Source organism: Saccopteryx bilineata, chromosome 1, assembly GCF_036850765.1.
Source record: "Saccopteryx bilineata isolate mSacBil1 chromosome 1, mSacBil1_pri_phased_curated, whole genome shotgun sequence".
Classification (NCBI taxonomy): Eukaryota; Metazoa; Chordata; class Mammalia; order Chiroptera; family Emballonuridae; genus Saccopteryx; species Saccopteryx bilineata.
Window position 1 is genome coordinate 111360040 of NC_089490.1, and position 11356 is coordinate 111371395.

At 36.4% G+C, this 11356-nt stretch overlaps 1 protein-coding gene across 1 annotated transcript; it reads right to left on the bottom strand.

The window, feature by feature from the left end:
• Positions 1-6331: 6331 nt before the first annotated feature.
• Positions 6332-7234, bottom strand: LOC136320042 (taste receptor type 2 member 46-like). Its single transcript, XM_066253189.1, has one exon. It carries the CDS (start codon positions 7232-7234, stop codon positions 6332-6334), a length of 903 nt encoding a protein of 300 aa, XP_066109286.1.
• Positions 7235-11356: the final 4122 nt, after the last annotated feature.

Genomic DNA, 11356 nt, shown 5'->3' on the forward strand with positions numbered 1-11356 from the left:
GCATAAAAGTGTCACTTTTTTGCAAACAACAGGATTTTTTATATAGAAAATCCCAAGGACTCAACCAAAAAAATACTAGAAACAATAAACAAATATAGTGAAATAGAAGGATAATAATTTATATATGAAAATATACTGCTTTCCAATATTCAAACAATGAAAGCTCAGAAAAAGAAATAAAAAAGGTACAATTCCTAGCCTGACCTGTGGTGGTGCAGTGGATAAAGCGTCGACCTGGAAATGCTGAGGTCGCCGGTTCAAAACCCTGGCTTGCCTGGTCAAGGCACATATGGGAGTTGATGCTTCCAGCTCCTTCCCCCTGTCTCTCTCTCCTCTTTGTCTCTCTCTCTCCTCTCTAAAATGAATAAATAAAAGTAAAAAATAAAATTTAAAAAAAAGGTACAATTCCTTTTACAATTGCAACAAGAAGAAAAAATACCTAGAAATAAACCTAACAAAGGATTCGAAGGACTTATATACTAAATACTACAAAGCATTATTAAAAGAGATTGAAAAAGACACAATAAAATGAAAAAATATTTTGTGTTCATGAATTGGACAAATCAACATAGTTAAAGTGGCCATACGACCCAAGACAGGATACAAATTTAATGCAATCCCCTTTAAAATTCCAATGTCATTTTTTAAAGAAATAGAACAAAAAGTAATCAGATATGTATGGTATCACAAAAGATCCCAAATAGACAAAGCAATCCTGAAAAAAAGAACAAAGCCAGAGGTATCACACTACCCAACTTCAAATTGTACTACAGAGCCATGATAATCAAATCAACATTGTGCAGATAAAATATATTATGCTCACTTTGTTAAAGATGGCACTGCCCACATAAAAGTCTGTCGCCCAGGTGATATTAATGTGTGTTGGGGGTGGGCGGTGGGCAAGGTTGTAGCCTGGGGCTTGGTTTTAGGATTAAGCCTTTCCCATCCTTTTTGATGGGGGTGGTACAATCCCATCATGCCTCAGATAAGTAACTTTGCATTAGAGACTTCCCTATTTTGTATATTGGATTAAAGGTTTTGATTTCTACACTATAAAATGGGGGCAGAACAGGAGCTTGCTCTCTTGGTTCCTGAGATTAGCATTAGAGAGCAGGGAGCAGAGAAAGGCCATGAGGAGGAGGCCTGGAGGAGCAGTCATGATGGCAGAGTGCTGAAGGAAAAGCCAGTTTGTGCAGAGTTTGTGCAGGGAGAAAGAAGGATATGGGGAACAGAGGTGAATAAGTCTGGTGATCTAGAAACCTTTGATGCTAGAAAACTTGGATAAAGTCAGTAGCTTTGTGAGCACTGAATGAGTGGGTCTTGGAGCCCAGTGTGTGTTTTTACTTGCCCACCGGGTGCAAGCTAGGATCAAAGATGATGGCCCATCAGTTTTTGGCTCTGTTGTTTCTTTACCAACTGTCCAAATCTAATGTGAACCTGCATGGGCCAGGCTGCTGTGATGGTGGCCCTGGCTACTGGCTTCACATGCAGAAAAACAGGCACACAAACCAATGGAACAGAATAAAGAGCCAAAAAATAAAACCACATGTATATTGAAAAATAATTCATGACAAAGGAGCCAAAAACACACAATGGAAAATTTCTTCAGTACATGGTGCTGGGAAAATTAAAAATCTACACGCAAAAGAATAAAATGCACTAGACTATAGTTTGTCCCTATGTACAAAAATTAATTCAAAATGGATCAATGATTTAAATATAAGATCTGAAACAATAATTACATAGAAGAAAACATAGATACTAAACTAATGGACATTGGCTGTGGAGAACATTTTATGAATTTGATCACAAAGGGAAGGGAAGTAAAGGCAAATATAAATGAATTGGACTATATCAAACTGAAAAGCTTTTATCACATCAAAAGAAAACAACAACAAAACAAAAAGGCAACCAACCGAATACGCAACACCAAACAATCCAATTAAAAATGGGTAGAGGACCTAAACAGATACCTGTCCTGTGAAAACATACAAACAGCCAACAGATACGTAAAATGATGCTCATATTCACTAGCTATCATGGAAATGCAATCAAAACTACAATGAGATACCACTTCACACCTGTTAGTTGGCTATCATCAACAAGACAGGTAATAAATAACCAGTATAGGAGAGGTTGTGGAGTAAAAAGGATCTCTGTTATTCACTGCTGAAAGGAATATAAACTGGTACAGCCACTATGGAAAACAATATGGCAGTTTCTCAAAAAATTAAAAATATAGTTGCCGTACGTCCCAGCAATCCCTTTACTGAGTATCTATCTGAAAAACTCAAAAACGTTTGTTCACAAAGATATATATCCTCCTTTTTACTGCAGCATTATTCACAGTGGCCAAGACATGGAAACAAACTGTTCATCTATAGAGGTTTGGATAAAGATGTGGTACATATATGCAATGGAATACTACTCAGCCATAAGAAATGATGAAGAGTTGCAATTTGCAACATGGTTGGACCTTGAGAATATTATGTTAAGTAAAATAAATCAGTCATAGAAAGCTAAGAACTATATGATTTCACTCATGTGTGGGATATAAAGATGAGACTCACAGACATAGACAATAATATGGTAGTTACTAAAGGAAGGAGGGTGAGTTCTTAAGGTGAATTCTCCTAATGTTATTATAAGAAAGGAGACCTTTATTCCAGCTGAAATCTGTATAAGAATATTTCTAATGTTGTACTTCCTGGACAGTTTTATAATGAAAGAGTTGCAGAAGGACAATTATTTACAATGTTTCTGTAAATATTTTCATTTTAACTCCAGAAATTAAAACCCAAATTCTGCTTCGTAATATTGTCCTATAGATCTTTACAAAAATATAGTTCATTGTATTTATATTGTAAATCCAGTGTTAAATGAAACAGCTCTGTTAAGAGATACAATGTTTCAGGAATACCTAATATATTATTTACAACCAGGTACTATACAATTTTCAGAATAAACGCAAATGATGTCCATTTCTCTGGCACCAGCTGCAAATTTCCATTTGTGTCACTTACAAAACAGTCAAGTAAAGCATGTAAACATGTAAATATAAGAGGGATTATTTTCCACCAATTTGTACTTTTATCTCCATGAGCTGTACATTTAAATACAAATATTTTGAATTTTGAAAATTGCACAAAAGAATTACTAAGAAAATGAAATTTATATAATTCAGTCATTATTTGTTACTCATCAATAAAATCCTTCCACTTACCAAACACTATATATACTTCCCCATGTATAAGGCACACCTTAATTTTGGGGCTGAAATTTGAAAAAAATATGTTACACAAAGTCATTGAACTCAAATTTTATTCATCATAAAATTTATACAACTCCTCATCACTGTCAAAACTCCCATCCATTATTAGCTTGTCCTCATCTGTGTCTGATGATGAATCACTGTCTTCATATATTACCTCTTCCTCAGTTCCATCTATGGCATTTGAAATGCCACACTTTTTAAATGACTTGACAATGATCTCAATCTTGATATTACCCCAGGATCTTTTCACTCAAGTACAAACTTCTCCTATAGTTGGTTTCTTCACTCTTTCTGCTGGGGTCAAATTGTCCCCAGAAGACTGCATCCATCAGTTCCATTCATCTCTCATGGCAGCTTTGAAGGCTTTGTTAATGCTGACATCAAGTGGTTGAAGCTGGGATGTCAAGCCTCCAAGTATGATGGCAAGTTTTTTTTGCTCTGCAGCAATATTCTTCGTGTTTTTTGTTATGCGTGCCCTGAACTGATCAGGCACCAATAGGGTAGGTTTGCATAAGAGCCCACCTGGTCTCCTTCTCTAAACTTTCTCAAAGCAGATGTTCATCCCATCCTGATCCATCCAACACTTGTCAAGAACATGGACAATCACTCCTTGAGTAATGTCTTCTTTTGGCATTGTTTTGTGTTTGAAAATCAGCATAGGAGGCAGCTAGGTTCCGTTGGCACAACAAGTTAGAACAACCATATAATGGCTTTTTCATGTTCATTTGTCTTCACAGTTACAGTTTTCACCCCCCTTCTTATCAACAGTTCTGTTACTTGAGACATCAAATTGAAGGGAGATTGCATCTATATTTGCAGTCTGTCCTAACTCAAACTGATGTGTCTTCTGACACTGAATGACAAAACAATGAAATTCAAGGACCTTCTGCTCATAGCTTTCAGACAACTTTTGGGCAAGTCTGGTGCATGTATACATGCTTAGTCCATTTTGTTTTATGAACCTGAAGCAACAATTGTGTCCTCCTTTGAAATTAGTAACATCTTTTTCATCAGCAATTCTTGCCTCATACTGAACCATCTTTGTGGACACAGGAATTCCAATTGACCTTTGCCCTTCACTCCATATTTTCAATTCTCTCTCTAAATCAGGACATTTTGCTGACTTGCTTCTCATGGCCTTCTGCTGTCGTGGCATTTTCAGTAGGGTTTCTTCTTCCTGTAGCCAGTCTCAGATTGACTTCTCAGTTGGAGGACTAAACCTACATTCAGCAGCACAATTTTTATTCACTTTTGCAAACTGGACCACTTTTAACTGACTTCAGCACTGTACGAAAATCTTTTCTGAGTCATTTCTGGGCAGAATGTGACAAAACGTAACCTACCATAATACTGGTAACAAGAGGGAAACAATGAGCACAAGGACAACAAGAGCAGAAAAACAGGAAATGCAAGTAAAAAAAAATCTACAACCACTGTATAAGATGCACCCAGTTTTTAGACCCCAAATTTTTCAAAAATGGTGCATCTTACATATGGAGAAATACAGTATTTTGTTGATGCAATTTGATTTATAGAAATATTTTATTGCTATAATTCCTAGTCAAAGACCACATCCAAGTCCTAGAACAAAAAAACTAAAAATAGTAAGAAATATTTCAGATGCTAAATCAGAATTTATAAGCAAAGTATACTGGGACTATACACAAGGCAGTTACACATGCTACAATACAGAATTGATTATGATTTTAGGAAACAAGATAGACAAGATCCTTTATTATATTGCTTATATTCTATTGGAGCAGACAGATAATTCAAAACAAATGAAGAAATCAGATGTGGGAAAGAGTTATCTTAAGATATAGATAATGTTAAAATTTCATAATGCTAAGTTTTAATATACACATGTAAATCCAGATGTTTAACAAGGTTATGCATTTTTTTCTTATAATAAAACTTGCTACCAAATTTATGTCTACACACTATTTTATCATTTTCCACAAGATTATAATAAAAACATATCTTAAATACATTTTTATAATTATTACATAGTCATCATAGATAACAATTCTCACATATGCAAAAAAGGTAAACTTATGTGCCATAAGTTCCTACTATTCTTATATGAAGCATATTTTTAAGATAGGGAAGATTTGAACCTTCTTGTCTGAAGTTCAAAAGGAATTTTTAGGTTGCAAGATGAAAATGATAATTGGCAATTCAGAGGCCCAAAGTTTATTTAGCAGTAAACTAACCATTAATATAGTTAGTTTCCAATTTCAAAATAGTCCTTCTGAATTCAAAAACTCTAAGAAATTACTTTCCTAACTGTATATGAGCCCATCGCAACATTAAAAGTGTAATGACCATTTTGCTTTCACCTCATCCCTGTAGAATTTGATTTTTTTTCTTAAGCTTCCAGCAACTTGTATTAAATCTAATAATCTTTAGCACAGTTCATTGTACATGTATATAAAATATATTTTAAATATGCTTACCACTCTTTAACTTCATTATATGCATCTTTTCTTAACCAGAGTTCTAATTGTTGTTATTAACCCTGAGTAAATATTTATGATGGAACAATATCTATCACAAACATCCATCCTCAATGTGTGATTTAGAATTCAATATCCTTACCACCCAAAAGATTGAGGTTCAAACACAAAAAATTTAAACACAGTGTGGTATGTGTGTTATAATGGTACTGATTACAATAGAAAATAGTAACGATTTCCTGAGATGAAACATCAGTCCTTAAAAATGCAAAAATAAAGGTCATAAATTCTTCAGTTGCAAGATGATAACAACAAATATGTATGTAAAATAATCATGGTTCCACAATTCTGAATAATTTCTTACACTACTTTGTAATATTAGATTACTTGACCTCCAAAAAATACTTTGTAATCTTATCTTTTTTTTTTCAGAAACATGCAAATATACATTTTTTTGATAAGCTTAGGTCAAAGTTTTTCTAGATATAACTTACCCAATTCTATACACATTTAAAAAAGTAGTAGGAAGCACAAAATTGTTACAGACTCCATCTTCTGTTTTTTGCCAAAAGACACATGGTGCCCACTTATTTCCTTTCTTTCACCAGCACCTCAGCTGCCACAGAAATGACAGAAAGGCTTGTCGGAGCTTCTTGTTCCCCCAAATCAGGATAAATGAGTGGCTTGAAGCATACAAGACTGCAAGAACCTGGCAGAGCATGAAAACTGGCTTATTTTTCAGGGTATTAGAACTCCAAGTTGTGATTATTTGAGCCAGGAAGTAAACTACAGATAGCAAGAGAAAGGAAGCCACAGATTGCATTGCTCTTACATGGACCTCGGTGCTGGGATCTTGAGATCCTTTGCCACCGAGCTGCATCTTCCTGAGATGTTTCCACAGGGAAAAGATTAAGAGCAGAAAAATTGTCATGGATATAATAAAGGGTATAAAGTTTGCAAGTATGAAAACAGTCATAATTGAAAAGTGTACAATGTCCTTGCAGTTGGTCTCCCAAGTAAAGTTTCCTTTACATTTATCCATCTGCAATTTTCCTTCTATGCCTATTGTGGCAACCTGACAAACCAAGAACACCAAAGTACCTAAGAGTATCATGAGAACCACTCTTTCAGCTTTCCATTTTAGGTGACGGAAAAGAAGGCTGGAGAAATTGGCTATCTTCAGCAAATAAAATATGCTTAGGCTAGTAGCAAGCCAGACAGTGAAATGATTGCATACTGCCCAGGCAATATAAGCAATAGTTCTTACTTCTGACCTATTTAAAACTGGATTAAACAAAATTACATACCAACTTAATCCCATTAACCAGAGCAAACCAATTCTGGAGATAGCCAGAGCAGTGAGGATTCGATCAGCACAGGAGATCTTCTGTCTTTTGAGCCAGGCAATGCAGTTCACTAGTGCTATGAATCCATTGGCAAAATTTCCTAGTATAAATTCTGGTATTATTAGAATGAAAAAAATGCTCAATAATGAATTTATCATGTCTAGGGGAAAAAAAGCCAATTCTAACTAATATCACTGATGGTAATTTCTTTAGGATTTTGACCTTAAGTTCTATTTGCTGCTGGTCTTGAATGTGCATAAAATTCTTGTTCCTTTTGAATTCTGCGATCAATGCCAAACAGGAAAGCACCAGAGTGTGCTAATGGAAGGGCTCAATGCTTTCTTTATGAAAAACATTGTTATTTTCCAAACAGCTCAAATTAACTCCTATTCAAATACTTTCAGTTCTTGCTGTAGGCTCGAGCATTTCATAACTTATGTTGTTGTGAAAGTGGAATTCTTATTTGCTAACATGCAAATATAGGCATATTCTCTTTCATTGTTTTACATTTTTTTTGTTTGTAATCTCTTCATAATATGTGTTCATCAACTTTCTCGTTAGTAAAATTTGAAAACACAATACACTATCTCTATGGTAAATGCTAAGATGTTTGACCATAGATAGGATCATCATCACTATAACGTTTTTTGAAAAATTTTACTGAATTAAGAGGTAACATTGATTAGTAAAATTTTAGAGGTTTCAAGTGTACATCTATAATACATCAACTGTACATTGTATTTTGTGTTCACCACCCAATGTTAAGTCTTCATCTGTCACCATTTAACTTCCCTTTTGGTTTTTTTGTTAATGTCAGATTTATGTAGAAAGAATTCAAGCTTTTTCTATTAAAGCACCAAGGTTTCCTTAAGAACCCCAAGAAGGCCAATACTCACTGAGAGCTAGTTACTGACACTAATATTTGGCTATAATTTTATTGCTTTATTGCTTATAAACTCATAAGCATACAAGCACATGCCTTTCCCCCACATACATACATGCACACCATGTCATGGATAGAAGGATTTATTGTCCCATAGTTTTCAGACGAGATCGGGCGCGTTCAGGGTGGTATGGCTGTAGACTGTCCCATAGTTTTCAAAATGGAAAAATTAGTCTCAATGAGCTTATCTTGGTTTAAATTCATGTTTAATTTCATTCAGGCTTTTCATCCTATTATTAATAGATGTCAAACATATCTTTCATGTCAGGGCTTTGATAAAGTTTCTCTTTTTTTATTTAGTATCTAAATATTAATTATTTATCAGTGGTCGACAAACCGTGGCTCACAAACCACATGTGGCTCTTTGGCCCCTTGAGTGTTGCTCTTTGGTCAGCTTAGGAGTACCCTAATTAAGTTAATAACAATGTACCTACCTATATAGTTTAAGTTTAAAAAATTTGGCTCTCAAAAGAAATTTCAATCGTTGTACTGTTGGTATTTGGCTCTGTTGACTAATGAGTTTGCTGACCACTGAAATTCAAAGGTTCAGAAGTGTTATAAATATTCCTTAGAAACTTCAAAAGTACATGTGGTTTCCACCTAAGAACCAAATATATATTAAAATTCTCTGTATATGAACATTCAATTTTATTTTCTATGTTTAATTTATTTCTAGCTACTGAATATTTTAAGATTAATAAATGTTCAACTCAGCCTCTACCCTTAGAATGCATTGTTTCTGTTTTTATAAATTGTTTTTAGAGGATGATCTTCTAGCTGGACTTCCATGAAGGAAAACTTACATCCTCTGCTCTGTGTATCTCTGATCTTGGACTCTTTCAAATTCTCTCTGCATCAGTATAATCATCAGTAAAACACCAGATAACCCAGTAAACTTTGGGTGGTCTTTCTGAAGACAAAGTATACTATTTGTGAGAGTGCTTTTTACTGTGCCTGTTTGATACAGACTACAGACACTAAGGTTGTTATTCATTTGTTATCTGATTCTTGGAATTTGACCTGGGAGAGCTTCCAGTTAGGAATACAATGTAGCAATAGATAAAGGCAAGATTTCTTATTACAGCAACCAACATAAAGAGAATAAATTGCCAAAATTATGTTTTAAATTCATCACAGGGCTGTATAAGAAGGGAGGACCAGTGCACTAAAATCTAGGTAAGTGGGGAGTCTTTAGATCAGTGATGGGCAATCTTTTTAGCTTAGTGTGTCAAAATTCGCCAAAAAATCGAGCATAACTCATGTGGTGTATCACTTCGAGAAAAAAAACATAATTTTGTGATATTTATAGTTTAAATGTATAATTGTAATATAGAATGTATAATTGTAATATAGAACTGTATTTAATAAACCAAAAACTAATTATTTAACTTACCTGCTTAGTGACTTCTTTGTTCATCTGTCAGTCAGTTTCTTTTGTTGGTCTTGATATTATTTAACTTGTGTGGGGTGCCATGAACTAAGATAAGTGAGGGGGAGGGGGAATTCTTTAACTAACTTGCCTATTAGTGACGTTTTTGTTGCTAAATTTCATTGGCTAAATCTTCAATTGAAGGTTGGTATTTTGCACACTTCAAGCCCAAGCAAGCACTACTAACTTCATCTGTCAATCTGTTTCTTTTGTTGGTTTTGATATTATTTAACACCGAGAATAAGGTCTCACAAAAGTACATGGAGGGGAAAATTGTGAGTAAAGCCATTGCTATATTTTTCAGGGTGCTAAAAGTGTCTGGTAATTGGTTCCAGGCACTCCAAATTTCCTGTTCGTAGTGGCACTCCTCTTGATTCTCCAAACGGCACCTTTCCAGATTCTCAAGCTTTGACCTCAAGTTGATGAACACCTGAGCCCAGATGCTGTCTTGAAATTCTGCAAATTGCATCTTATGTAAATTAAGATGGCTGCTGCTATTTCTAATGGCGGGAAACAGCACCCATAGCACAGGCCCTCGCCTCTCCCAGCCTCCCCCTCACTTATCTCAGTAATGATGATCAATTAGAAATCCACGACAAGCCCTGGCCGGTTGGCTCAGTGGTAGAGCGTCGGCCGGGCGTGAGGGGGACCCGGGTTCGATTCCCGGCCAGGGCACATAGGAGAAGTGCCCATTTGCTTCTCCACCCCCTCCTCCTTCCTCTCTGTCTCTCTCTTCCCCTCCCGCAGCCAAGGCTCCATTGGAGCAAAGATGGCCCGGGCGCTGGGGATGGCTCCTTGGCACTAGAGTGGCTCTGGTCGCGGCAGAGCGACACCCCGGAGGGGCAGAGCATCGCCCCCTGGTGGGATAGCGTCGCCCCTGGTGGGCGTGCCAGGTGGATCCGGGTCGGGGGCATGCGGGAGTCTGTCTGACTGTCTCTCCCCGTTTCCAGCTTCAGAATTTAGAAAAAAAAAAGAAGAAAAAAAAAGAAATCCACGACACCCCAGAACAGTAGATTGGATGATGGTTGCTGTGGTTATGTGATTGCTGGTAATGGCAACCGTCCCCCATGGCATTCCACTGCTCCCTGCCTCACCGGCCGGAAGTGAGGTCAAAGATCTCCTAACAGCCTAACCGGAAGTCCCAGAACTAGATGCTCTGTGCTAAAGTTCTGTTGTTTGGGCCTACAGATCTCCGGCACAGAGTGTCTACACTACAGCAAATGTTTAATCCTTGGCATGCAGCCCCATACTTTTCTGGTATGCGGCCGCATGCAGCCGCGTGTCATTGAAAATGGCTACACGTGTCAGTGCTGACACGCATGTCATAGGTTTGCCACCATGGCTTTAGATGAACGGATGATCTATGTATTCAGTGCAATCAGTATCAAATCCTAGATGGTATTTTGCAGAAAATGAAACTATTCTTAAAATGTATATGAAAATGCAAAGCACTCACAAGAGCCAAAAGAATTTTTTTTAAAGAATTAAATTGATGGATTACAGTTCTTAACTTCAAGCTTGTTACAAAGCCGTATTAATCGAGAGAATGTACTACTTGAATAAAAATAGACATATACATCAGCATATATCAACCTTTTCATCTCATGGCATACATATAAACTAATTTCTATAATTCTGCTGTACACCAAAAATAGATATTTTTGCAAATCTGAGAAGAAATGAAGTATAATTTTGATTTATTCATACTGGACAGCTGATGTTGTGCTAGCTGTTATTCCTCTATTTGGCAGTGCCACTGACCAAATAGTCAGATACTGCATGTTTTAAAAGTTCTGGTGGCATACTAGTTGAAAATCGCTGTTATATGTCAAGAGTGTGGTGGTTGGGGGGGGAGGAAAGGAAGAGGTGTGGGGAGGGGGAGGCGCACAAAGAAAACCAGATAGAAGG